The sequence below is a fragment of the Esox lucius genome, chromosome 18 (genome assembly GCF_011004845.1).
Source record: "Esox lucius isolate fEsoLuc1 chromosome 18, fEsoLuc1.pri, whole genome shotgun sequence".
Classification (NCBI taxonomy): domain Eukaryota; kingdom Metazoa; phylum Chordata; class Actinopteri; order Esociformes; family Esocidae; genus Esox; species Esox lucius.
Genome location: NC_047586.1, coordinates 6,853,889 through 6,881,875, shown reverse-complemented (window position 1 = coordinate 6,881,875; position 27,987 = coordinate 6,853,889). Strand labels below are relative to the sequence as shown.

The window sequence follows — 27,987 nt, the reverse complement described above, 5'->3', positions numbered from 1 at the left end:
AAGGAGGCTGAGGTAGATTCTGAAGACAACCAATAGGTTGAATTGACATTCAGCTCGTTACAGTGACCCAGAACAGCCAAAAGAGGGCCCACTCCCCTCTGTCTGATGTACATTTCAGAAACCCCTTGACAACGGACACAGGGACTATTCTCAGAGCCATGCGCGTGGCACACACATGCACACGGAGCACACGTGTCCAGGCTCCCAAGCGGTCTTTTCAGGCCACGTCACATAGTTCGGACCCACTCTCGCACCACACCAGCCGTACAACTAGATGTTTCTTCTCACAGAAAACCATGGCCATTATTATTGTGTTTCATTTTGTATTTTAGTACTACATGAAGTGAAAATCGTTGGAGTGAAAATTGTTTTGCTTTGGCCCAGTATTCCAGCACTTTGGATTTTAAATCACAGCGTATTCTCCTCAATATAGGATAAAACATTTTGAATTGTTTTTGTATAGTTGCTCCATTTACGGTGCCAAAAGTCCTGGTTTCACATCTGTTTTTAAATAGGCAGGTGGGTTTCTATGCAGCATTACTGCAAGCAAAAGAGACTTAGACTTGATTCTTGGCTTCGCTTTTCCATTTGGAGTCTGTGTCTGGTGTGTGATTACATGAGGACCGAAGAAGTGTCAATACAAGTCAAACACCAGGTGAGGTGACGAACACCAAACATCAAGTTGAGAGTCTCATCTTTCAACACTTATTTCACACTTAGCTCATCCATGGGTTACCACGAAATATTCTGGTGGAAAAGATTTTAGTGGGTCACCTTGGCCATGAGCTTTTTGGCTTTGGGTTCACATTATTTATGGACAGTCATGTATTTACAGTATCAATCAATCAATCTTCAGCCAAGTGAAGCTATACAGATGCAACGCTCTCCATTTGTTTTTGGACAGTGCAACCTTTATGCTTCTTTTACATTTCTATACTTCTTATACTCCACAAACGTTTCACATTTGAACTCAAGCTAGTGCAAGGTTAATATACAGCATCCAAGGTTTTGAGGGCATTTATTTACATATTGCTTTCACCATTTAGAAATGACAACACTTTTTCAACATAGTCTACCTATTTCAGGGCACCCAAAGAATTTGGAACAGATCAACACAATGTCCATACTTTCTATTACGTTAAGTGTTTCATAACATATCCTTTGCATGCAACAAAGGCCTGACGTCTGTCCACCACTGAGGCCACTAGATGCTGGGTATCTTCTCTGGTGATTGTCTGACAGGCCTGTACTGCAGCCATCTTCAGTCGTCCCTGTACAAATCCTCTCGTGACCACTCACACAGCCTGTAACCAAGAGATTGTGTTATGCATCGAAAACGCCTTAGCCAATTAAATATAAATGGTCTTTCGGAGAGCGCGTTGCTTTGAATGCTGCCACTGATTTGCATCATACCGCGTTCTCCCACTTTTTTGTGGAGGTCTGTGCAGGGCCTGACACTTAGATCCCTGGTTAAATCTTACTCAATCACATCCACCACAAAATGAACCAGAGTAAATGTTTATGGAAATGGAGAGTTGGAGTAGGAAAGTGTTTTCTATCAGTACCTCTTTCTGGTAATAGCGCTGTCTTGAAATCAGCACTTTAATGTCTGGAATGGAACAGCTGATGGAATCTTTTTTCTCAAAAAGGAGGACCACACAGAATCAAGGAGCCCCGTTTTTCAGTCTAAAATGTGTAGCTGTTTTAGCTATTATCCTAGTCCATTATCCTTGTTGTTGTAATATATTTGTGAATATCACTAGGATAGTGGTTTGCAATTGCATATATACCATAAAAAAATTACAACAGGCAGTTACATCTAGAGTAGATCATTTGGTTGTTGGTCTATTGTCTTTTTTATCTTGTTTGACATGTTTCTCATGTCTCAAATACATGAATTGCGCAAAGAGATGAAAGAATTGGCTTTGACAAGGGTTCTCAAACCTTTTAGTGCCAGGGACCTCTTTTGTGATAACACATTTATCTGAATTGTCTGTATTCAGTAAGCACATTCATGCATTCCTCAAATGTTAGTTGTTTGTTGTCTCTAAAATAAATGCAACCTTTTAGCTTTAAAACTGACTTTATTTCACTCTGAGCATAACAAAAAAAAAGTGAAATACGAGCTTTAAATTGTCAACAGGGGCAGACTTCAATCCGATCTTAGCCATACTTTACAAAAATCGTACATAATTGAATGTCTTTGCCGTGATTGTTGTGAAAGATGGAAATTGATTATTTATAGTGAATTTTTTTAACACGTGCTTCTTCCTTTTTACATTTGCTTATAGGTAATGTAGAGATTATGGGGAATTTCTCCAGGTCAAAATAAACTTCTTCCGACACTATAAGGTAAAAAAAACCATCGGACACGTTTAACATTGTTATAATTCCAATTTTCTTTACATGAGCGCCTAAGAATGCTCTGGATAACTGTCAGATAAAAATATAAATATCAGTCAACCAGCGCGTTCAATAAAAAATTGTTGGAAACAAAATTAAAAAGATGTTCTAACGTTGTATAAATAATAATTTGGATACGTACTTTTAATAAATGAATAGGAGTTATACTGACGTCATTTGGACGATAGTTCAGGTGGAAATATTCTGGACTTTCTAATAGTTCTATCTAATATATGTTCTGTCTAACATACGGTTGCAGATTTTGTCCATTATTACACGTATCGCATTTTATAAAATCTCTCTGGATTAGGGCGTCTGCTAAATTACTTAAGTAAAAACAGGGCTAGTTTTTTGTATTTTTTAAATCCACACAAACCGGCATATCCTTCGAATGAGTAGATTTCAGAGCACACACACACACACAACTTTTTAACTACTGGAAATCGAATCGAAGAAATTTACAAAACTGTTATTTGGCACGCATTTCTTAGATTTGTTCTACTTAAATGATACATAAGTAATACGTGTTAGCTTGGCCAACTAAATATGCTTACAAAATAATGAAATATTTTCGATTTTTTATTTTCTTGTCCTTGTTCGATTTCTAAATTGCCTCAATAGGGGGCGCTGTAAGATTCCTCTGCTGTCCAATATCTTCTCCCGGAAGGCGAAACACCATTTGCCCAAATGTAAACCTTGGCCATGAGCTTATAGTGAAGCACATTGCTAGCCAATTTCTATACCTGTCGTTTTAGCCGTATTTTTAAATATTTATATTTGTCTGTAACAGTTAAACTACGGGATATGGGAGTCCCCGCATTTTTTCGTTGGCTGAGTAGGAAATATTCTTCCATTGTTGTCCATTGTGTTGAAGAGAAGGTAAGTGTTTGTAGCCAGCCAGCTAGTTCAGTACTATCGCTAGGTAGCCCTTAAGTTACAACACATGTAATGTACGCCTGTTTGATAATGAATAGCACTTTATCCATTTCGTTTATCCTAAAATATCTGAACAGTACAATTTTTTTCATTTCAAATATAAAATTAGCTAACTTATTGTCATCGTTTCTTACCAACGCCATAGCTAGCATAGCATAGTAGAATGACCATTTTCTATTGAATGCATGTATGTACGCACGCAGCTACCGTAGCTAAATAGCTAGCCAGCTAAATTCGGACACAGATGTTACATGCATCAGGGAGAGACATTACGTGCATACAGAGCTTTGCTACTTGTGTTGCGCAAGAGGAGTGTAACGCCGAGCCGTGTATTCATTCCGTCAACCGAAACATTTACGAAACGTTTTGTGAAACAGAACGAAACGGGGATTGGACCTACCTGGGATGTATTCATTCTGCCAACCACGAAATGTTTCGTCAAACGTTTTTTATTGGTCAAATTCTGGTAGTGCCCTCCCAGTTTGCTCAAACTCAACAAATCGGACTGGGACCTTTCCGATTTGGTCATATTACCTAGCCAAATTGTTTTGTTTGCCGGCTTGTATATTCTTCATTTGGCGCACCAGACAGCGTAACATTTTGCTAGCAAAACAACTATATTGTCCCCTAAAAGTAGATCATTGAGGGGACTGCCAATTTCCCTGTTCGAATGTCACGCGCGATATCTCAAACAACATTAAAGTAGTCTTATTTTCATCCAAATTTGTGCGGATGACTCAGTGGATGACTTCTGTGGTCTAACCTATTGGTTGCTGTTAACAATCACATAGAACCTGTGGTGTTCAGGGTCAAAAAAGATCTAATTGTTTTTGCGTTGGTGTTTTTTTTCCCCCCTATATTTTGTTAAAGACTCCTCTGGCAATGAATTACCGAACATGATATGCGGTAACCATGGAACATTTCAATATAACATTTTCGCATATGACCTACTGGCCAATAAACATTCACGTGGGCGGGTCTGCCACGTGCATGCACAGAAGTTATTCTAGAATATCTGTATTCATATACTTGTTTTTTTTATACACATGTTGCAAACACTCCAAAAACTCATGCATTTTTATATCAACCAGGTCATAGTACTATAACATGCTTTTTTGTGATCTGTTTGATTTTGTGATTACGTTTGGCACACATGCTCAGTGGTCTGAGTCCCCTTAACTGATGCAATATCTCAGACAAACCTAAATAGATTTTGGCTAAATGTTTGAAAGTAATGCAGTAGAGATCTAGCATTAACAAAATTCAACTTGGTGGTTCCTATAGTAATCAACTGCAATTTGCCACCCATGATATCTCATTTGGCCAAAAGAGGGCACTGCATCATTTATTCATCAGAATGTATTCATTTTTATTTGGTTTACTCAACAGTCCAAGGAATGCAATGGAGTACGTATCCCTGTTGATACCAGCAAGCCGAATCCAAATGAAGTGGAGTTTGACAATTTGTACTTGGACATGAATGGAATCATTCACCCTTGTACACATCCCGAGGACAAGTAAGTCCTCGTCACCTAATTACATTGAACGTATCTGCATCACAAATGGCACATTTTTCCTTCAAAGTGTATGCCCTATAGGTAATAGGGTGCTCTTTGGGGAGCACTCTGTAGTTGTGTAACTTTCCACTGAATGTAGTATACACCCTCTATAAATACACTTTCTCAGGGCTGCACCCAAGAATGAAGATGAGATGATGGTTGCCATCTTTGAGTACATTGATCGTCTCTTTAACATTGTGCGACCTAGAAGGGTTCTCTACATGGCCATTGATGGAGTAGTAAGTTCTGCGCCTTTCTTTTCTTCCGTGACATTTTTCATTTAAATCCTTTTTTAGAGGTTCTACCCGTATTTATTTTTTCCTACCATACATTGGGCTTATGTTGGCCAGTAAGCTGTGTAGCAGTAATGAAGTTTGTCTGCTTCTCCGATCAGGCCCCACGTGCCAAAATGAACCAGCAGAGGTCCAGGAGATTTCGCGCCTCCAAAGAAGGGGTGGAGTTAGTTGAGGAGAAATCCCGCATCCGAGAGGAAATTCTTGGAAAAGGTAAAACATTTTTGGATTTTTTGCTGACGTGTATCCAACCATGCTACTTAATTTTTACCTTGATGTGTCCCTCAAGTCAAAACTATGTCCCACCTTTGCTGTAAAACCTTACCCTAAAACTGGCTTTTATTTCTCCCCCCCAAAAAAACATTTATTGTTCCTGTTTTTTTTCCCCCCTGGTGATTATTATAATTTTTTAATCGCACAAGAAATTAATGCGCTGTGATTTTATGTGCCGTTTTTATTCAGGCCAACTTTATAAAAAAGATTCCCAAGTGTCTTAAAGTATTCCAAAAATAATATATATTCGTGAATGTATTAACCCGCTTTTTCCGCCCCTTCCATTTTTAGGAGGGTATCTTCCACCTGATGAAATTAAGGAGAGGTTTGACAGTAACTGTATCACCCCGGTAAGTATGTAGTGTTGTTGAATAACTTTTTATGTGAAGCTTGTGAGTTTGTTGCCCGTCTCCTGTGGCTGTAACATGAGGCTGATTAGTGTGTAAGTACCCTAGCCGATCTGCTGTGTTATTCAATTTCCAAATTCTTTCCAGGGCACCGAATTCATGGAGAACCTTGCGAAGTGTCTTCGTTACTATGTTGCCGACCGACTCAGTAATGACCCAGGATGGCGAAACATCACGGTAAGTGTTTGTCCAAAATAAAAATAACAATGGCGTCATTGCCACAGCCAGTGTGAATTAATTTATTATGAATCAGGCCGGGTTTTTAACTACACAGTCTGATTGATTGAATATTGCCAAATTTCAACGGTCACACATTCTTCATTATAGGTGATTTTGTCTGATGCAAGTGTCCCTGGAGAGGGCGAGCACAAGATAATGGACTACATCAGACGCCAGAGAGGTTAGAGTGGAGAGTTGTCAATGGTCAATATGTGGTTATTAACCATTAAAGGTCATTTGAGACATTGTGATAGAAAATCACAGGTGCCGTGCAACGTCTCAAATGGTCTTGCATCTTTATGCGATTTAATTTGAGCTCTGCAATCACCAGAAGGTTAACTACATGCAATGACTCATTATCCACACTTTGATCTTTTGTTTGTCACAGCTCAGCCCCACCATGACCCCAACACACACCACTGTCTTTGTGGAGCTGACGGTAAGCAGTGAACCGCCCTGGAGAGTAGCCGGTGTTCAATCTGCCACAATAGGAGAAAAAGTAGCATCTAGAGAATGGGTTTTCCCCAGTAGCGTTGATTTAAGTGGTGCTGTTGAATTAAAAAATGTTTTTTTGGGGGCACTAAAAGTGTAGGGGCCTGGTTTTGTACGCGTTCTGCCGCAGTAAGTGTACAGCAGTTTTTCAAGAATGCTGGACGACTAGGTCCCGTGTGTTGATCCGGGTTTTATTGAATGATCAGTGGTTGTGCATCGCTATTGTTACCTTATATTGAGCCTGGCCGTGGGATGCTGTGGTTTATACTTTTGGTTTTCGGCGATGGCTGTAATTTCACTTAGGCATTTTGAAGGGATCGGTGAGGATTTTTTGCAATAGGCCTCTGTGTTCCCCCAGAGTCAGATGAACTCATGGAAACCTTATTTCTGTTTCTTCGTGTGGCTTGAACAACTGATGTGCTTGAATTTGCAAAAGCACAACAAGTGAATGTGTTATATGCCAGCATGGATGACAAGGTAAACCTTGTGTTCATATACAACCTGTGAGGAATATTGGGTTAACTGCTCTGCCCAGGGAACGAACAGGGGTTTTTCACTTTGCCAGCTCAGGATTAAAGCATGAAGCCTTTTGTTAACTGTCCCAACGCTCTCGACTGTATGTACAGTATAATAAGATGGGTGGCTGAATCGTGAATGCTAATAGCAATGGTATGAGACTGTATACAACTGGTGTGACATGTCACTTTTTACTCTAATCATTGTGTTGGAAGCCGGTTTATAAAAGCAATAAGGCATCTTTTGGGCTTGTGGTATGTTGGGTATGTGCTGCTGTGAAGGCACTTCGCAATGCGTTGTGGCGAAGAACAACTCTTGGCTGTTATTGGCCTTATACCACACCCCCGTCTTGCCTTATTGCTTAAAATATACCTTCAGTTATTGTGCTTAAATGTAGCTGTGTCAGCAAATGTGTAACGCAGAGAAATACAAAATGACCTCACCTGAGTCTGGGGAAGAGGATACTGTGCCTTGTGGCCAAAATATACTTTGACTGTTAGCGATGCTTCGCTAAATGTTAACCGATGAAGTGCACATGAACATGTTCTTGGATTTCTACTTGTTAAAAATGCTCACCGGCCTCGCTTGTGTCTCACCGACCTTGAATATTAACGCCGGATCGGGCTTCTCGGTTTTCTCTACGCCTTGTTGTTTTGCTATATTAATGGCCAGTTAGAGTTTTAAATGGGTGCAATTATGCAGGACATGGAGGATAAAAGCTTCAGCATTCACTGGTTCACGATGTCCTTGTTGGGACAAAGGAGGGAAATATTGCATGTAATTAGTCTGAAGAGGAGCCTGATACATTCAGCCGGTGTTCCAAATGGCATTCTATCCCGATACAGTGCGCTACTTTAGGCCCGAGTCCATAGGGAGAAGTGTGCCCCCTATGGGCCCAGCCTCACTTCCTAGAAAAGGGATGAATGACGCGCTTCTGTGTTTGTATTAGCATACATAGATGGTTATGAATGCATGGCTCGTTATGTTGACTAGGTAATTTAGTTACCCAGCAGGCAATGCATGTGTACAACCTTTTACCCTGCCATTTTTGGCCTTTCAGCGTATTCGTACGTGTCCCGCTGAAGGCCTGACGTTGCTTCTGAACGTGGCCTTTTCACGTCTGCTCGTGTATCTCACATCCGTTCTGTCTTCTCCCGTCCGTTTCGCTAGCTGACCTGATCATGCTGGGACTTGCCACCCACGAGCCCAACTTCACCATCATCAGAGAGGAGTTCAAGCCCAACCAGCCCAGGCCCTGTGCCCTCTGTGGCCAGAAAGGCCACGAGATCAAAGACTGCCAGGGTGTGGCCAGGGAAAAGCAGGGCGAGGTACGTGGACCTGACCGCTAGGTTTCTAAGATCCAGTTTCCTGGGCACTGGTTAAGGCCTAGTCCCTGGGCTGTATTCCACTAGTGACATAGTTACTTGTTTCCAACATTCTCCAAGACAGCCGGTGAACACAGCGTCTTTCAACTCAATTAGGAATTACCTCTACGTTTCAGTCACACTACAAAGCTGTTCCCATTGTGGATTGAATGGAGTAAAGCACTTTTAATAAAGAATCTCTTGAGAGTACATTATAATCCAGAATAATTCAACCGTGTCCTGTAAGAGGCGCCTTTAAAAAACTTTGCTCTCTTGTTATTAGGCAGTAACTACTAGTGATTGTTTTCATTGCAGCATGACGAGTTTGCAGACAGTATGCCGGCTTCTGAACAGGAGTTCATCTTCATCAGGCTGTGCGTTTTGCGTGAGGTACATAATTATATTTACTTGTATTCACTTGTAAGGCATTTCGCGGATGATATTCTGCGGAGTGGCTTCCAGCAACGCAATGCATTGCAGATGTAATTTGGCGATAATGTTGTTTGGAATGAAAGAACCCTGCTACATTAACACTAATGTTGAGGGGAACAACCTCACCATTTCAGTGGCAATAATTCCATCTTGTTCCATGTTCTTGAACATTGTCAGCTTACTTGTTTGACCCTACAAATAGTGTAAAGCTTAACTTTTCTAGATAACCAAACCATGTCAATGTGTATGTTCGTTGTCATTTCTTATCACGCTTTCCTTATGCAAGTTAATTTGTGCCACAACCCTTATCAAGGTCGGTTTACTTTTCCACAGTATCTTGAACGAGAGCTGACGATGGCCAGCCTGCCGTTTCCTTTTGACTTTGAGAGGAGCATCGATGACTGGGTCTTCATGTGCTTCTTTGTTGGCAATGATTTCCTGCCCCACTTACCGTCTTTAGAGATCAGGTGAGCCGGAGGACTCTCTAGTAATTCTTGGTCTTTAAAACCCACACCTTTAAAAACATTACTGCCGCCTCCATGCATTTCTGCTGTTGATCACGGGTTTGTTTTTCCCAGAGAGGGTGCGATTGATCGACTGGTGGGCATCTACAAAGACGTGGTTCACAAGACTGGGGTGAGCGTTGTTAATAGATTGTGAACTCTGTCGCTTTTATGCCGTGGTCACTGACATTCTATAGGCGCCACAAGCCATATTGATGACTAGAAGTTTACATGGGTTAATAACTTTAAACTGAGGCTTGGAAATGCGACCACATTGCTGAAGTTGGCTAGTATTTAGTAGAAAACAATGTTGCCATCATGTTATCAAATGAACTTTGACACATTGCAGTGTTGTCATTAGCTAGACAGACGAACGAAGATTTCGCCACTAATTTATCTTCATCAGCTCCCATGTAGGATGTGTGGAATAGAATGCTCAGCTGGACATAAGTCCCAAAACCAAACATTCAAAACAGTGTTTTTGACGAAATGTGAAATTCATAAATAGGGTGCTGTCAGAGGTGGGACCATGGGGCTTTGTACGTTTAGGACCTTGTGCTGGTCCCCATTGCGTGTGGTTGCCCGGCCTTAACTGGCTTTTCTCTTCACACAGGGGTACATCACAGAGAATGGTTATGTGAACTTGGAGCGTGTTGAGTTGATCATGCAGGCAGTTGGCGTGGCTGAGGACAACATCTTCAAGAAGCGCAAAGAAGATGATGTGAGATTAGCGGCCACTTCCTGCGAGTTACTCCTGTTCAGCAGATCAGTCTTCCCTTTCTAAACTGACGGAGTGGGGGTTATTAGGATGGATCTTTTCTGGGTTTTAAGATTGGCATATTAATCACAGTGATTTACTGCAGCGTTCCGGCTTTGCAGTTTGTGTGATTCATGGGCTTTGTCTTGTAGGAGGGATTCAAGCGAAGGAATAAGGAGAAGAAGAAGAGAATGAAGGTGAGTGGAAGAGATGTGCCCCTGTTTCTAGAGCAACGCTGCGCTGTGTGTTTTAATGCATCCTCATTCACCTGACTGCTTTGAATGTAGTGTTTAAACACTATACCTTTGCCCATTCCGTATTTCCTTCTTAGAATGATGATCATGATAGGCAAGGCTATTTATGTCAGCGGGCTGTTGTACAATATTTTATGTAATTTCTCCTGTTTATGTGGTAGCTCTGTTTTATTGAATATAAAGGATTAAACCTGTTCTAAATGGACGTTTAGTCTGCTGAGGTCCGACCTTGACCCGTCTGTCCTGCTAGACCACTGACCGGCGCGAGGTTTCCTGGACACGGAACGGTTCAGCTTAAGGCCAGTAACTGTGTTTTTCCCCAGGCTCAGCAGCGGGGCCCAGCCTACCTGACCGGTGGCCAGTTTGCCCCCCAGGCCCTTGGCGGCAGAGGCAGACCCGATGTTGTCCAGAACGCCCGGCACCAAGCCTTCGACATGAGAATGCAGGGCCGAGACCAGCACAACAGGGTATAATCACCGGGGACAACTGGTTCTCCTCGGGGGGGTGGGGGGGGGGCTTTTAAACCACTAAATCACATCCATATTTGCCCTATGCGTATAGGATTCAGCATAGTGAAGACTTTACAATAACTTGATTGACTTGCAAGCTCTCGGCACAAGTGCACCATCCATGTTCTAGGTGGTTAAAGGTAGTTTTTTTTTAATTTCAGGATGCTGCGCAATCCCTAAAAGCCATGATGAGGAATGGTAGCCAGGTATGCGCCCACCGCTTTGACTGCTCTTCAGTTTGTGGCGTCTTGAAAACCAGACCCCAAATTTTAAGTGGCCTGTTTTGATCAAATGCAGCGAGGGATTTTTGTCCACGTTCAGGTGTTTGTGTGCCCGACATCAAGTCAGAGTGCGGTTCACGCTGCCGGTTTCTACTGGTGCTGGCAGGTTTTATTTTTATGTCACAAGAAGCCTTTAGAGTGGCTCTCTCCGATCTGCCCTTCTTACATCTATGCATGAGAACAATAGCCCAGGCCTCTGTTTTCCCATGAATGTGGTGCGCACGAAGAGGAAGGTCTGCGCGCTCCAGCTGGGGTTTCTTTCATGTGGTCCTCCAGCTATCTGCTTCCTCCCACGCCGCTTTTGCGTACAAGTTAAAATAATGCATTCGCGGTCGCCGTTTCTCTAATTGCTTAACGAGGCGGCTTCCTATGTGACCGGCGGACGTTCTAAGTGTGACTGGTTTTGTAAGGATGTTTCTTGGTCCTTGCCCGTGTTCCAGGCAGGTACCAGCGACGGACAGGACGGCCGGGGGGTGAAACGGAAAGCCGAGGACAGCGACAGCGAGCCAGAGCCTGAAGACAACGTCAGGTAAATGCCCCACACTAGCCAATCGACAAGTCCGCTGGCCGGCCGGGCCGTTCGTCCGGCTGGCCAACCAGCCGTCGCTGCCCTGGAAGTGTCTGATTTATGCCTCTCCACTGCAGTGCGGCCCCCCGAGGAGCTTCTCTGTGGTCTCCTAGCACTTACCACCGCCCTCACACCCTCTCTTCCTCCCTGCGAGTGATTAATATGGATGGGAGGAATATTCTCGTGAATTCCTCGGTGACGTGCTCGCCAAAGCTGTTAAATCCATTGGGCTAAATTGGTATTCATGGAGGCTTTCGTGTTACAAGGCTGCCGTCCCTGTGGGCCGGCGTGGAGGATTGGCTGGGCAGATGCTGCTCAGCCTTCATTATGTGCGCCGAATGTCACCGCATCGCAAATCTACTAGTGTGTCAACTATTAAACTACTCCGGCAAACTAGTTTCTCTTTGGGTGTGTGAAATGAGGAAATCTTCCTCATTCGCGTTCCTTGGGCCTTTTGACGAACATCCGAGGCTGAAAATGGCTCCTCTCGCCGTGTTGGCGAGCAGGCCCCGAGCCGCTGATCCGTTCAGAGGGTTCCGTCGTCCGATATTGACCTATAAATCCCCCTCCCTTTTAGGTTGTGGGAGGACGGATGGAAGCAGCGCTACTACAAGACCAAATTTGATGTGGACGCGACTGATGATGACTTCCGTAAGAAGGTGGTCAGGTCCTACGTGGAGGGTCTCTGCTGGGTGCTGCGATACTACTACCAGGTAACACGGCCCGGGTCAAATCCGCTGTCTGATGTAGTGGCGGATGTTATGGTAACGGTACCAGGGGCTTACTCGCTTGAAAAAAACTGCCCTGAAGGAGAACTACCTTAATGAACGACATTAAACGGATCACCTCTCCGTGGACCAGTACTAACTGGTACAAGGTGTACAAATACGCAGTATGTCGTACTATATGTGAATTGGACATGTGTAAGTGCCTTGCTCAAGGATTGAGTAATAAATATTGTTAACCGTGCTGGCTCAGGGATTCAATCACACCAACTAGGTTACTGATGGAATGCCCTTAACCACTGCCACCTGTTGCCCAAGCTTTTTATGGATTATCGATCAGTCTTCTCAAAATGCTCACTTCAGGCCTTCTCTGAAAATCCACTCCGGTCTCAGGGTATGATGGAATGCCCCCCCCCCCCACAAAAGAAACTGTCAAATCTAATATCGCTTTATCTGTTAGTTGTAAATGCAGATCTTGATCTTTAACTTTAAATTCAATAATTAGCTGGCTGTTCACTCCAAAAGGCCCTGGTCTGATTAGACTGGTGCTTGGGGATTTTGTCCAAGATAATTGGGAGCCCTGAGCGTGCAGGGCCCTTGTGTTGACACCACATGCTCTGCAATCGACACGGGCCCCCGAGGAGGGGGTGGGGGGGCTTAATGTATTCAATACCCAGGCCCTCCATAGACGGAGACGTTCGGCGGGTTTGTTATGCCGCTGGAGTTGTGATACGAGCGCACATGTTGCCAAATGTTACCGGGGGAATGGAAACGGGTTAGTCAGGAGCCAAAACACGGAGATAAAATTCACACCTGTTTTTTTTTTTTTTCTTTTCATAACGTACCGTTACCTTGTTTTGTCACGTTGTTGGTTTGAAAACATCTGATTCATGCAACAATTTTATCTACATGTCCTGGCTATGCAAATACTTAAAATCTTATGTTTTTATTCCATGTCGGCTCATAATAGACTTGTTCCGCATTTAAATTGCATCAAACAAGGCTGGTGTAAAGATGGCTAAGATGTATTAGGATCCCTAGTTCTTTAAGAGAAGCGAATTCTTGCCGGCTGAGGGAAGGTCACCCATCGGAGTGACTTGGAAATGGTTATTCACTAACCTACATAAGAGTTTCAAGGCTGGATTGGTTGGATTAATATTATTTTTACGGGCCCTTCACGAATATAAATTTGATAAACATTAAAATGAAACGAATTTCTGTGTCTTTTATGTGGTACAAGTGAAGCTGTACTAAGGTACTAGCCAGCTCCGATTTTCCATTTCCCAAACCCAATTCAAAGCCCCTTCTAGAATGTTCTTCCATCTGCTGATTTTTAAGCCTCATGGTTTAACCACCTCTACTACTTCACTTCAGCTTCACCCAAGTAGGCAATCTTTTGAGATTGAAATGTCAGCCACAGACTCACTGGCAAATGTCAGCTAGGTGAGTGTCTTGTGGGCTATATAATAAAATGGTATTTAGTTTGATATAGGCCTAGGGCTGAGGGATTTATCCCTTATGTGGCTTTATAAAAAAAAAAACAGTAGAAGGCTATCTATTAACATTTGTTCTGTATTTGTATGGTTAGTCATGTATGCAAAATGTGATATCTTCAAATGGTCCTGAATCATATCCAAGCCAATCAAAACTAACCCTGGAGCAGGTGTCCCCTGCTAGCCAGCATGTTGGTATTTCTCCTGGTGGTCTCATTAAGGCTTTGTCTGTTGATGGGCAGGGTTGTGCCTCGTGGAAGTGGTTCTTCCCGTTCCACTATGCCCCGTTCGCCTCAGACTTCAAGGACATCAAAGGCATGTTCACCGACTTCGAGCATGGGACCAAGCCGGTAAGAACGCCAGCTCGTCTCCACCTCTCATTCCCCCCCCATCGCTTCCCCCCGTTAAACCGGTTGTGTGTGTGTGGTTGTGTGTGTGGTTGTATTCTAATTCTGAGGGGTGTGTGTTTTCCATCTGTCTGATTTAGTTCAAGCCCCTGGAACAGTTGATGGGTGTGTTCCCAGCCGCCAGTGGAAATTTCCTGCCTGAAACATGGAGGTCACTCATGAGCAATCCAGTACGTTTAAGTGATTTTTATTTGTTGTTTTTTTAACCCACATTTTCTTTGTAAATTGTTAGGTTCTGTTTGACCAATGTTATGATCATAAGCAGATAGACTAATCAAGCGCAGATGATTCACTGGACCTTTGTTTGCTTCAGCTGATGAATCCACTGATGTTGCACCAATCAGATTCCACAAATTAGGGCCGACCCCATTTAGTTGACTGGTGGATTGTTGCATGATAGGCTCTTTGGTCAACCCAGATTTCTTTAGTGGAGCCGTCGCAATTTTATGTATATTTTCTTGGTGCAGCTGTAGGTTAGGCGCATTGCCTGTGACATTCATTTTCAAGTTCGGCATTTTTGTGCTTAAGTAGACTCAGATAATTATCTGTTACATCTCATTTATCCTCCCAACAACATTGTTTTCTTGCTGGCTGTCGGCAGCAGTGCTGAGTCTGTTTTACGTGAGTTAACCCAATAATCTCCCTCAAATGGATGTCAAGAAAGTGGAGTTGTTTTTTTGGAAATATTCACCTATAAAAAATAAAGTTCCTGTCTGATATTCTGTTTTTAGTTATGTGTTATGTCCTTTTCCCAGCTTTTTCCTTACTTCCGTTCTCAAAACCAGGAATTGCTCACATCACATGCTTCCCTAGTTGATCCTGCCCTGAGTTTCTTAGTTGTCATAAATAATTATAGGTACTCTAATTGGCTGTGTGGCAGCAATCCTCGCCCAATTTCTATGCCGCCCCAGGGATTTTTTGCTGTGAACACGAGAATGTGTTCGGAACGTTGAAATTGCACATCGATGGCTGCAATTAACCACAAATTTCTCCCAACAGGAGTCCTCCATCATTGACTTCTACCCTGACGATTTTGCCATCGACTTGAACGGAAAGAAGTACGCTTGGCAGGGTAAGTCAGCAAGCCGATGTACCATTAAGTGCTGGTGCCCGGTGTTCATGGCTCTTCCTTCTGCTTTGTGAGTTATTTGGGGTCCAGGCTGGGTACTGCCTCTGATGTGGAAAGGGCTTGTTAAATAAATGAATGTTTGTTCGCCCTCTGCCTGTAGGCGTGGCCCTTCTGCCCTTTGTGGACGAGCGCCGGCTGCGGGCGGCCTTGGCAGATGTCTACCCCGATCTGACGTCGGAGGAACGTAAGTGCTGTGCTTCATCTCTGGGCCTCCTTCTGAGGATTCATAATGGGATTAGGTTGACTTTGGGTGCAATGAATCAAATGCCTTTAATTAAAAACTCATTGGATTTTTTCACTCCAGAACTAATGGTTGCCTAAACAAAGGGGTGAATACCTATGTCATTTAATCAAATAAGGTACTGAACTCCCTTACAAGAGACCTTTTGAATATTTACTGGAGTTAGGACAGCAGTTGGAGCATCTGACCAGTAATACAAAGGTTTAACGTCAAATCCCTGATCTGGCAAGGTGAAAATTCAGTTTTGTCCTCGAGCAAGATGGCTGACCCAAATTCCTCCAGTGCATCACTCTGATAAAGGCCCTGATTTACATTACTGAGGGTTATTCTCATTGTCCCCCAGCAAAATCTAAATTTAGGTAACCATTTGGCTGAAAATCAGTATGATGCTTGTATGCATTCATGTCAACCCCACTATGTTCATGTCATTGTTACCAATCCACCACGTTGCCACTGGAAACTACCACAAATGTTGGTATAGCTATAATACCAGATCAGTCTGTCTCATTGAACTAGGTCCACAAATTCTTGTCCAGATCGGACATTTTGACTTTCATGAGGTAATCTCGCGGAAGGCCTCGTTAATCCCAATGGAACGTTTGCAGTGTGTGCATTAGGCCTTAAGAACCACAACTGGGTGACTTGGATGTACATGTGATGAGTGGAGTCTCACCGGCTGATCTGTTGCTTGTTTCAGTCAAGAGGAACAGCCTTGGCAGTGATGTGCTGTTTGTGGGGAAGTCTCATCCTATCTGTGACTTCATCCAGGAGCTGTATCGGGGAGGATCCAACGATGTGGTGAGTAACCATGCAATCACAGTGACCATCATTAACTGGCAGCTAGTTTAGCTGATTGATTAGTGTAGGTCCTGTGACTGAAAGTTCACTGGTTGGAGTCACCCAAACCACCCAAACAAGGTGGAGAAAAGAAATCTTCTGTACTTATGCAAGACCGTTTACCCTAACTGCTTGTGGAAGTTGACCTTTACTGAATTATGAATAAAAAACTATATTCTAATTCTTTGTATTACCAAATGGTTTGTCCCTGCAAAGGGATGATTTTATACCACTATTTCTTACTTTGTCTGGCTTAGTACAGTCCAGTGGTCCTAGCCTTTGCCTATTCTTTCCTTTCTTTCCAAACTCTTCTGTGGAAAAACAGTAAAAATGCATGAAAAAAAGTACATCTTTAACTAACTTCAGTTTTTGTTTCATATGTGTGTTCCTCCTCAGGGCACTGAGATGCCAGCAGAGCTATGCCATGGAATTCAAGGTATATTAAATCTTGACGAAGACCCCATCCTGCCAGAGAAGTAAGTTGTACAATCCAAATTTTTGATACAAATGTTGATAGATGCAAAACCTTCTTCTGGTGTTGAACCAAAATGGATCATTTTGACTAACATGTTGTTTAAACCCTAATTTGTTCTTAGGCCAGTGCAGTCTCCCATTCCCATGCTTCGGGACATAGCGCATAACAGTGCCATTGGGTAAGGACAATCTTCATTTTGCCTTCCTAATAATCAGTGTTGGTAAAGATGGCTGACATCAGCCTGGTCCTAGGTGGTACATTAGCCCAGAAGGCCAGCCTAAGTCAAAGGTCAAACGCAGAATTCCATCGAAAGGTTCAGCTGATGGGCCACTTGGCCATCCTTACAGGGCTGGTTGCACGTTCACATTCCTGCGTGACTAATCTAGACCGGGAGGAGAAATACAGACTTGTATTTATCACAAAAGCCCTTGTCACGGAGTCCTTGGCTGTAATGACCTGCCCGGACCTCCGGGGGTCAGACTCCCACATTCACACGGAGCGCGCATTTTAAATGCTGTCCTATTGTTCAGTATATCAGGGGTTGGTGACATGGATTAAACTTCAGGCTGATGCTTTTCAGAACAGGTTGGCAGGGATAAAAAAAATCTATAATAGTCATGTATATTTTAATATCAAATTGACCACACTGATGCACAAAGATTGTATTTCATTATGGATATGCCACAACTTCATCGCATTGAGAGAGAATCTGATAATGTTTCTTGTATTATTTGTGGAAATGTTTAATTATACTATAAAATGTTCTACTAAATTCCTAGCGATATTGGTCTCTCTTAGACTTTTTTTTTAATACTTTTTAAATATTAATGTAAACTCACAAATGCATTAATCGTTACCACATTATTTACTACAATTTCTTTTGAACGAATTGTTTCTTCTTTTGGCAGAGTGAAATATAAGGACCCACAGTTCGAAGAGGACTTTGTGTTCAAGGCTGTCATACTTCCTGGAGCCAAGTAAGTTAGGAGTAAATAATACACTATTTATAATTTACATTGCGTCTGTGTTGTAATTTTGTGTGTTTTAATGAGACCAGGTTTATGTGTTAAAGGGGGCGGAAATTATATTGCAATTGTACTCTCTACTCAGGCATCCTGCGAAGGTGCTGAAGCCTGGAGATTGGGAGAGGGGGAACAACCGTGGTAGGGGGAACTGGAGGCCCCAATTGGGCTTCAACTCCAACAGGCAGCAGGTCCATTTGGACCAGTCAGCCTTCAGGACCCTTGGGTATGTGCACACCTTTTACATTTTTTCACATGGGCTGAGAGGAAAGTTCTGTCATGAAAATGTGGAGAAAGTGTGTTGGCTAATCTCCAAAGTAAAGGGATCTGTGTCTGACGACTGCCTTGACGACTTTGGACCAGAAATGCGACCAAACAACTCCGACCAGAACAAAAGACGGCATTAAAAATGTAATGTTTGGTTCTTCAGGTTCTATAGTTGCCATGCCTTTTTTAACAGCCTAACCACAGAGCTCCTGTACATTTCTACATATGAATTAATAACAAAAAAAAGCTGCAACGTTTTGTTACTGATACAGTTGCATTTATTTCGCTTTATCTGGTGTTTTTATGCCAGATTTTCAGAATGAATGACAGGCTAGCATGTCTTGGCTCGGCTAGGTAATGCTAGCTAGGTGGCTACTGATTATCTTGCATATCGACACAATGTCAGGACATATCTGCCAGTTCCTGGTCTCTTGACAGTTATATTTGAGGAGTTGCTTGCTATTACTGCCATTATGTGCGGTTATTCTTAATTTTTTTATGGTAAGCTTTCTGGCGTAGCAAATGTGTAAGCCACATGGAACAGAAGTCCAGCGGTTTCATAAGGCTCTTTCACTGACAGTTTCCTAGAATTGGTCCTTATAAGATCGTCAGCAGACTCCATCGCCGTTATCGCTGTTGTTATTGTTCACACCAGACTTTTACTCTACTTAGTCAAACAATTAAACATGTCTTAATTACCATTAAAGCTGCGGTCTACAATTAAAACACCCCTTGTGTGTTTTGAAACTATACAGTGTTTACTATTACATTGTTTACCAAGTAAATACAGTTAAACCAAGCTCATAAAAAGTAGAAGAGGGAAAAAAATAAAAAATAATAATGTACCAAACCCGCATTGCCTATTTAAAGAACCTGGGTAATTGAACATCTGGTTGATTCCGCCCTGTATTATTTTCCAGAATGAATTATGCATGCTGCTCAAGAAACCATGATGTATTCAGATTATTTTTTTTCGTCCACCCAATCCTTAATTCTGTAATTTAAGCAGTTATTTGCCTTGATAGGGCCAATTGGCCAGGTGTTCTGAGACTGGTAATTAGGAAAACCTGGCGTGAACATAAATTTTTCCCGTTGGGTTTGCTTGTGTGACAGGACATTTTTAGCATTAGCAGGCATGCCAGTAATATTCTAAGTCCCAGTAGGAATGTCTGTAGCTGATGTATAATAACTCTTGAAGGTGTGCTCACAAAAATCTGACTCTGCCAGTGCATTGTGGGTGCTATTGGATGCAGCCAAATGTCCCACTGAATTCTCCGCCCCCCCCCACAACTGTTAATAGTCTGCTATTCGGCTGGCAGCTGGCACTTAAGAACCGTGCGTGTATGGGGCGGCCTTTAGCTGATGTTAATGTCTGACTAAATCTGAGTGTTGTGTTGTTTCCAGTCACAGCATAGACAGACAGCAGCAAGGAGGCGGGCAATACAGCAACGCTCCACCCCCTGGCAGCTACCACCAGGGGAACTACAGCCGCCCCCCCCACAGCGCTGGCTGTGGTCATGTCCCTGCCTTCCCACGTAAGACACACCCCCGCGCACACACACCCAGAAAGGCCTCAGACGTCTTGGCTTCGTTTCCCATTTCCTAAAACACAGCCTTCACCTTGTCAAATGAAGGTGTCCAGAAGTCATTTTCTGCCTCTCATAGCTTTTCCTGTGACCTGTTTCAAGGGCAACCTGTAATCTCAACCCTGGGAGGCGTTTCTGATGTACCCGTTTTTATTTTGAAAAGCGTATCCTTTTACCCGCTACTGCATTTACCTCCGGTGGGAAAAGCAACATTTACCTCGCCTGTCTCGGGTGGAGAACACACGCGTGCTTAAACACAAAGGCCCTGGTTAAAACGGCGTAAACACTTGCCTGGCGAGGGCCGTTCTGTTGGTTTCCCAGCCCTCGTGCCTGGCCCGTCGGCCCCCGTTCGCCCCTGCCGGCAGGGCTCCATCCCCCCTACTCCCTATGTAGTGCCCTATTATGTGAGGACTGTGGAGCCCTGGTCAAAGGTAGAACACTTCACATGGGATGTGATGCCATAAAGGACACTGCTCGAGTTCTCCAATTTGACTTTGATGTGGCAATTTGCAAGTTGATGAATAATTTCGCCTGGCTGGCTGAGAGCTTGTGGGGGAGTCCATGCTATTCCGGGGGCACTTGATGCAAATAAGACTTTTGGTTCCTCCGGATTGAGGCAGCCGGAGCCTCCCTTGGCCTCTGCGGTTCATTCCGGGTGGTAAACCTGCCAATTAGCAGTGTGGGACCAACTTCATCTTCCCTCTTTTTATCTACAGTACATTAGTTTTTTTGATTAAGGTAATCAGGGTTAATGCTTTGGCCCGTCTGTGATTGTGGGCCCGTTTCTCTACAAATTATCAGTGTGTGACAGTGGGATTTATTAATTCACTGCCTTCTAGTTCTCCTGAAGACAAATCTAATTATTCCTGCAATTTTGGCTGCTTGATATTAACATTTGGGTTGACATGGTGAATTGTAAGTGTTTAATTTCAACAACTACTTTACCTTTGACACTTGCCTTGAAAAAAACACACATGGCCTATGCCTTGTTAAGAAGAAATCTCCAGTCGAGACATTTTAGCCACGTTTGGTAAGTCGTGTGTGCACACGTTTCATTGATTGTGGACCGTTGTATTTCACCAGCTGTAAGAACTCTGAGGTTTTACCATTATCGGTCCCGGCAGCACAATTGCCCAATCGAGTTATTGAGACGGGGACTGGAGATTGGACAGCTCCGGGGCCAGTGGAGAGCTCGGAGCTCAAAGGCATGCTTTTGTTGCTGTGGCCTGTTTCTCTGTGAGAGGATCCACTAGGTTGTCAGTAATCAGCCTGGTGCGGACGGGGGCCTTTGTGTTGCGGGGAGCTCCTCTGTCCCTTCCCATGTGTCTCTGTTTGCTGATTAGTGGCGCTGGCTGCGCCGGGAGGCTCCGGGTGATAATGAGGTGGTCGAGTGCTTCTGGACACACTGGCGTCTGTGATAAAAGCCTTCTCGGAGCAGCCCGTTTGATTGGCTGCGTGGTGGAGACTGGAGAGGGTTGAAACCAAAGTTAACTTTCCCTTTGACTGCGCCCCTACCTCCCGCGGTGATGTGTCAACGCGCTGTCCCTGAAACATGCCGCCGGGTTTTGTTGTACCTAATCAAAACAGCTGCTGTGTGGTGAGCTGCCGGGGACAACACCGCTGGTGGCCATTAGGCTGACATCCAGTCACATTGTATGAGCGGCAACCATTTCAAAGTTGCAGTTTTATGGTTATTGTCTAATGCAACGTTTCCCAAACTCTGTCCTGGGGCCTCCTGGGGACGCAGGTTTATTGCTGTAGGTCCATGCATCTGATTCATACAAGTCTAACCAAAACTTTTTTTTTTTTTGCTGGACCGTGTAAGGGGAGCCGGCCTAGAAGAGTAAATGTCTCTTACTGAGTCCATCCCTGACTGGCTGACTGATTGACTACACCTTGTTAAATAGCGCAGTGGTTAGAGACGCAGGCTCCGGAACAACAGGTCCCGCGTTCGCTTCCCGTAACAGTCTAAACACATTATGCCTGAGGTTCAGGACAGAAATGACTTCACTGGCGGTAGCTACGTAATAGGAAGCCTAAATTAAAACTGTTCTGGTGGATATTAGGATTTGTTCTGGATAGACAAACACTTTGCTGGCTTCACGATTCTCTCGTCTTTTCACTTGACAAAAATAGTCAGTTATCGTTAGTGATGGCCATTCGCGGCTTCATTTACTGTTCTTTTAGCAGCAGGATATTATGCTAGCCGTGCTAACTCAGATTTTTTCAAAATAAAAGCCATCATTGAACTATATAAGTTAATATATAGTTAACCATCTTGTCTATACATTTTATGTTTAATGTCCGTTCCAATGTTATTCTTGTCTGTTCTTCTTCACAGACTAGATTAACTATATTGCCTTATACATTTCAATTATGGCTTGTATTGTGATAAATAAATTCTGAGTGCTGCCAGCATAATACCTTGCTGCTAAAATAACGCTAATGAAGCCTTGAATGGCCATCACTAGTTATCGTCACCTATATTGATAGAAACTGTATCTATGTCATTCACAAATGGCTAATTAGATGTTAAAACAAAAAAAGAGGATTTGTTCAAAACCTCGCTGGCTACAATCTTGAGTAGACACGTTATGGGAACCCTAAAATGAAACTGTTTACTATATTGAGACAATTTCTGGTGGATTTCTGAATTATGTCTCAGGATTTGTTCAGGATAGTCAAACACTTTGCTGGCTACACGATTCTTTCGTCTTTTCACTTGACGAAAAAGTCAGTTATAGTCACCTATATTGATACAGTAGTTATTGTATCAGTCTCATTCACGAATGGCTAATAAGCTGTTAAAACGGCCAGTGGCTAAAGCCATAAAGTTAATAGATGCTATTTGTGGTGGAGGTAAACTTAATAACTTAATTTGATTCTCAAATGGGCAGCCACGATTAACACATTTTATTGCAGGCCCAGCTGAACTAGGCTTGCCTGGTTTCTTGTTTTACATATATGGGTATATGTGTGTGTTTAGTGATGGGGCAAAAACCAAAATGTGCACCCCTGAGACATCCCACTACTGAGTCTGGGAAACCCTGATCGAATGCCAGTCCAATGTTTTATTTTTATTTTTTGATGGCCTCAAACTTTACCAACTGTTTTTGCCAGCTCTTCCATTGCAGAGGAGTAATCAGAAAATGTGTATGACAGTAAATGGAAGGGAATGTGTGTTGTGTAAATGTGAGTGTTGAGTTTGGGTCGGTCGTAATCCCCTTGGTAATACAGTGGCAGCGTCGTGTACCAGAGGATTGGAGGCGTAATCCTTTGTTGTTCTTTGTGTCCGACAGCGCAGAGCTGGGCAGCGTTTCAGATCATTGTTAATGGAGGAGATTGACAGGTGTCTAATTGTAGTTTCCTTCTTTGAGTGCCTGACTGCTGGTCTTAAGAAAAGAACCAAAGACCGAATGTTAGGAGTATGATTGAGGCCAGAGTGGGTGGTCCACAGGAAGGTTGTTGGTCCAGGAGATTATTAACTGTCAGTGTACTGATCCAATTTAAACACTTCGTCTGGTCAAACATTTGAGCGTTATTCTGCTATTTCGGTTGTACCTACTTTTTATTTCCTCTGAACGCGTTGCTCAACAAATATCGGCAACTTCTACTTGTTGTGGGTTCAGGTCAATTTCCCTCTACCCCGCTAGTGAGCCTGAACGACCGTAATCCCTCCACACACACACACACACACACACACACACACACACACACACACAGTCATCTTAGACCACTGTAAATGCTCTATATCAGTTGAGTGCCGGACGACAGAGTGCAAGTTTCCCAGTGCCTGCCGCCAAGACCAACATGCTCATTTCCCAGAGATTCTGTCGCTTGGTGTCAAACCGTTTTTTAACACCAGCCTCCAGTCCAGGGTTTTAAATGACTGGGTCTTCTTTGCTGAAGTTCTTTTCATGGTCTCCTTCACTCTGCCCTGCACCCTCTCCTCCCGTCTCAGCCACTCACTGGGCCTTCCCCTGTAAACAAACAAGTCCCGGGCTTGCAGCTGGTCATCTCCTTGGCAACTGCGGCTCTGGAAGAAGCCGCTCTCGCTACTTTTTTTTTTTTTTTTTTTGAAAAGTGTGGCTTTGTGAAGGGGGCTCCCTGCGATCGAACCAGGGGTACTTGAGTCATCCAAGCTGCCCGCTGAATGCTTATTTCATTTTGCCGGGGGAAGAAATGCAAATGCTAATTTTTCTTTTGCCTCAGCTCGACTCGTATTGTGGTTTAGTGTTTGAGAGGGCTTAATTTTATCATACGCAACTTATCTTTTGATCCGTTCTTGGATGTAGATTCATAGATTTATTATATTTAGGTTGACGCTTTAAAGTATTGGGTTAATTAAGTAACATTTTTGACTTTGTCCCAGTGTTTTAGACTAAACCTGACAAACATGGTTTTTCATTGGAAAAAGGGACCTGCTTGTCGGTGAATGCGTTCTATTCCCAGTTATTATATTCATCTGAATACATGTCTTTTTGTCCAACTAGCATTTTCATTTTTGTCCAACTAGCATTTTGTCCAACATGACGAGTCTCATGACTGGTTTTTATCCATGTGAAATGTATCCTTGTATTTCTTCACTAGGTAGGCTTAAATTATAGCAATATTGTTACGTTCGCTTAGAGGTGCTAGTTTGTGTGTTAAGGACTTCCCTTAAGCCACTTTTTAAAACTGTCTCTTTCGTCACCCGCAGATTCCAGGCAGCATGGTCTTTTAGGGGCCCCTCCCCCATACAACCCCCAGCAACAATATCCAAGGTGAGTCTACGGCTTTGTCTGCTTCTACCCCTCAGGCTTGTGTTCCTGAGATTGCTAATTTCCCAATGATGCCGTAGTATTTTTTTTGCATTTTGCGATTTGCCGCCGTCCGGGTCCCGCGAGGCCGCCAACGTAGGTATATGTGGGTTTGGCAAACTATTCCAGTGGTTTGGTGGTGACCGCCCGAGTCGCCCCGAATATGCAGGCAGGTGACCGGCCCAACTTTATTAGCTTCACCCGCTGGGCGGCTTTAGAGCTGAATTTAGGCCTGCTAACATTTTCTTTTTCTTTTTTTCTACGTTGAGCTGGTTTGGCCAACTTAATGAGGCATCACTAATACTGCTCCAGCCGTGTCATTTCCATGCTGCTGCCACAGTGTCCGCACAGACCCGCCATTGATTCTGGCTCCAGACCTCTTGAAGGACTAATCAGCTTCTTTGGTTCAACTTTTCGGGCCCATTGTAGCTCTCCGTCACCTCAGGTCACTAGTTATTAGTGGCGAACTGAAAACAGTTTCTTTAACTACTTAGGCGAGCGGGACCGAAATGAAATGCATAGGGGAACCTGGAGGGGGGATTATGGATTCCAGTGCTCTAAGTCTGGCATGGGGGAGGAATGTGACATGGTTCCGTAATGAGGGATGGTTCTACGCAGACCATTCCCACTGTTTCCTTTGTACATTCTGGTAAATAAGATGAGACTTAACGTGGCGGCTGTTGCTTATGGATGGACACTGTTGAGGTGTTATTCATAGAGAGCTCCACTGTGCCCATCATGCTCAGGCAATGTGGTGTCCTCATTTCAGGGGATGAGGGCAATTCAACATTCAAGCCGCATCTGAATGTACGGTTTATTTCGCACTCTGCTGTTCTTTTCATATTCTTGTATTTTCTGTCGCGTAAAACGGGTGGCCATTTTATGCCTTCATGAATTCGACTTACAGGTCTCTCTGCCAATTAAGGTGTGTTGCTAGGTTACCACAGTCAATTGATAGCTGCAACTACAGAACTAGAAAAGTTTGACAATGACTAAATAAATTGCAGGACATGTGCATTGAAGAGCACAGTATATAGACCCACATTACCCAGCATGCCTTCTGTGTTTAGAATTGTCATTTAGGAAACGCTTTTTCCTTCAGTTCAGTTTTGTTAATTTGCGTATATGGCTTCTTTAGGTGTTTAACTTCTGGTTTAATGCAAAGAATTATCTCCAATTACAAATGTATCCATTTTGAAAGACGCTTTTGAAATGTTACGTTTCTTTATATTGTAAGACATGGCTCGAAGAGCTGATTTGCTAAGTTTTTGCTATGTTCTCTCCCGGAACTGCAATTCATTGTAATGTCCATGAAAACAACACAGACCTCAGCCTGGTGGTGGTGGAGGTGGTGGCGGCCACGGCTGGAACCGAGCGATGCAGTCCCAGGGATCTGCCTACCAGCAGAACATGCAAAGAGGCCATGCCGGGGGCCACTCCGGGGCCCAGGGCAGCTTCCACCAGCCACGTGGTCACGACGACCGACGACAGGACCGCCGCGACGTCCGCGGAGGACAACAGCAGGTAGCTACATGGAACCAGCGTCACGTGGGGCCTTACCTACAACATGGCCACTGAGAAAGGCACCATGCGACTTCCGTGTTGGGTGTACGTGTGATCGTGGAAGGACGATTTACGCCGTAGATGTAAATACTGTGTCTGCCTTTTGCAGTGCTTTTGGAAGCTTGTAAGCCCTGTCCTTTCCCAAACATCAACAATGTTCAACTCACAGGAGACAGGCACATTTGTTTATTTTTTTTTATTGACATGGATAGTGATGGCTTTGTTTGTTTGTGCGTTATAGCATACGGAGGATAACTGCATTCAGACTTTACAAATGTTTTCATGCAGCTGTGGTACTCATTTCCCATCATGCTTAGGGTCCTCTAGAAAAATGCTGGGGAGATGCAGTTAGTATTTTGGCTAGAAGCACTTGAAGATGCAGCTTTTTGGTACTTAGTAGGGGAACATTTCGCAGGAGTCTTAGTGGTGGAACTGTGCCTTACTTTGAGATAAATCACAAAATTCCATGGTGACAGTCATCAGATTTCAAAACAAACTGAATACTAATGAGAGATTCTGGAGTGTTTTCCAACATTGCCAACAACTGAAAGAAATATGGAATATAGGGCAAGAATTTAATCTCTCCAGCAGAGTTATAGGGACTGGTAGAATCTATACCACAGTGCTTGTCGAGGCCCAAAGCCATATTAAGAAAATGTATGTTAGGGTTTGCACAGTTTCAATGTCTACCCTTTTGGCCTTTGTTTGTATTTCTGTATTTGTTTGTATTTCTGCAGCACTAATTTGGCTGTTTTTTGTGTTTTGTAGGGGTTCAACTCTGGACGAAATTACCCATTGCCACCTCCAGCCAGAAGATACAATTGGAGTTAAATTCAGACCAATAGGCTGAAAACAAATTATACTTTTTTTTTCTGCTGTTCTTGTATTTTTCAGGTTGTCTACTTGTATAATGTTTTCTTTTAATTCCACAATATGTTCTTATGTAATGAATTTTTAAGGAGTACTGCCTGTAAATCTTGCGAAATACAAGTAAGTCTAAAGATATGTTTGTCAGTGTGAAATTTGTTTGGAAAGTCCTTATTGCTCTAGATCAGCTTCATCTTACATGTTTTTCTGCTGAATAACCATATTCTGCACTTTGCTTCATATCTCAAGCATACATACAAAGTTAGTCTGTTCATGACAACCCTTGAGAAATCATGGAATTTGAAAATCATATGGTTTTCTAGGCCTGGAAACATTTTGGAAAAATATGAAACCCTAAATATGTTGCAGAGGCAAGTTCAATTATTTAGTTATGGAAGTAATTTATATTTTATTAATCTCAAAAAAGGTGTGTTTCTATCACATTGATGGGTCCGGTCCTCACTCCGATAGTGAAACAGGAACACACACTTAGGTTTTACGATTAAGGGGAGAACTGGAAAATGTATTTATTTTAAAATGAACTTTTACCTAAACTTAACCTATAAGGTTACCTATATAAAAAGCAAATAAACAAGATAGGAATTGTAAAACATCTAGTAGTCAGGCTAGTCATTACTGGTTCTCTGTTTAGCTATATGCATACCCTTTTTGTACCAAAAACATTTCTGCCGATTCCCATAATATTCATGGGCAGTTAAACGATTTTGTTTTGACGAAGCCAACATTTCACTTTACCTTCGTGTTTAAACAAATTATTTGTGATGGGTAAAAGAACTGTAGTATTTATGT

General features: G+C 43.1%; 1 protein-coding gene across 2 annotated transcripts; it reads left to right on the top strand.

Moving 5' to 3' along the window:
* Positions 1–3,065: 3,065 nt before the first annotated feature.
* xrn2 (5'-3' exoribonuclease 2) lies at positions 3,066–27,313 on the top strand. 2 transcript variants are annotated; one of them, XM_010882747.5, is made up of 31 exons: positions 3,066–3,282; positions 4,729–4,856; positions 5,026–5,137; positions 5,293–5,404; positions 5,756–5,814; positions 5,959–6,048; positions 6,199–6,271; positions 6,479–6,529; positions 8,269–8,426; positions 8,778–8,852; positions 9,228–9,361; positions 9,473–9,530; positions 10,011–10,118; positions 10,307–10,351; positions 10,732–10,875; positions 11,079–11,123; positions 11,639–11,727; positions 12,344–12,479; positions 14,227–14,334; positions 14,472–14,561; positions 15,391–15,463; positions 15,621–15,704; positions 16,459–16,559; positions 16,995–17,074; positions 17,195–17,251; positions 17,982–18,050; positions 18,184–18,321; positions 19,767–19,897; positions 24,648–24,711; positions 26,073–26,271; positions 27,079–27,313. In XM_010882747.5, exons 1-31 carry the CDS (start codon positions 3,208–3,210, stop codon positions 27,139–27,141), a joined length of 2,949 nt encoding a protein of 982 aa, XP_010881049.2. In that variant the 5' UTR covers positions 3,066–3,207; the 3' UTR covers positions 27,142–27,313. The 2 variants fall into 2 exon arrangements, with proteins under 2 accessions (XP_010881049.2, XP_010881050.2); XM_010882748.5 differs by lacking the exon at positions 11,079–11,123.
* Positions 27,314–27,987: the final 674 nt, after the last annotated feature.

Bases quoted from the DNA above. Each gene is read 5' to 3' on its own strand.
- xrn2 (XM_010882747.5), top strand. From the start codon at position 3,208: ATGGGAGTCCCCGCATTTTTTCGTTGGCTGAGTAGGAAATATTCTTCC. The intron at 3,283-4,728 runs GTAAGTGTTTGT...TTTACTCAACAG, and splicing joins TCCATTGTGTTGAAGAGAAG to TCCAAGGAATGCAATGGAGT. The intron at 6,272-6,478 runs GTTAGAGTGGAG...TGTTTGTCACAG, and splicing joins CTACATCAGACGCCAGAGAG to CTCAGCCCCACCATGACCCC.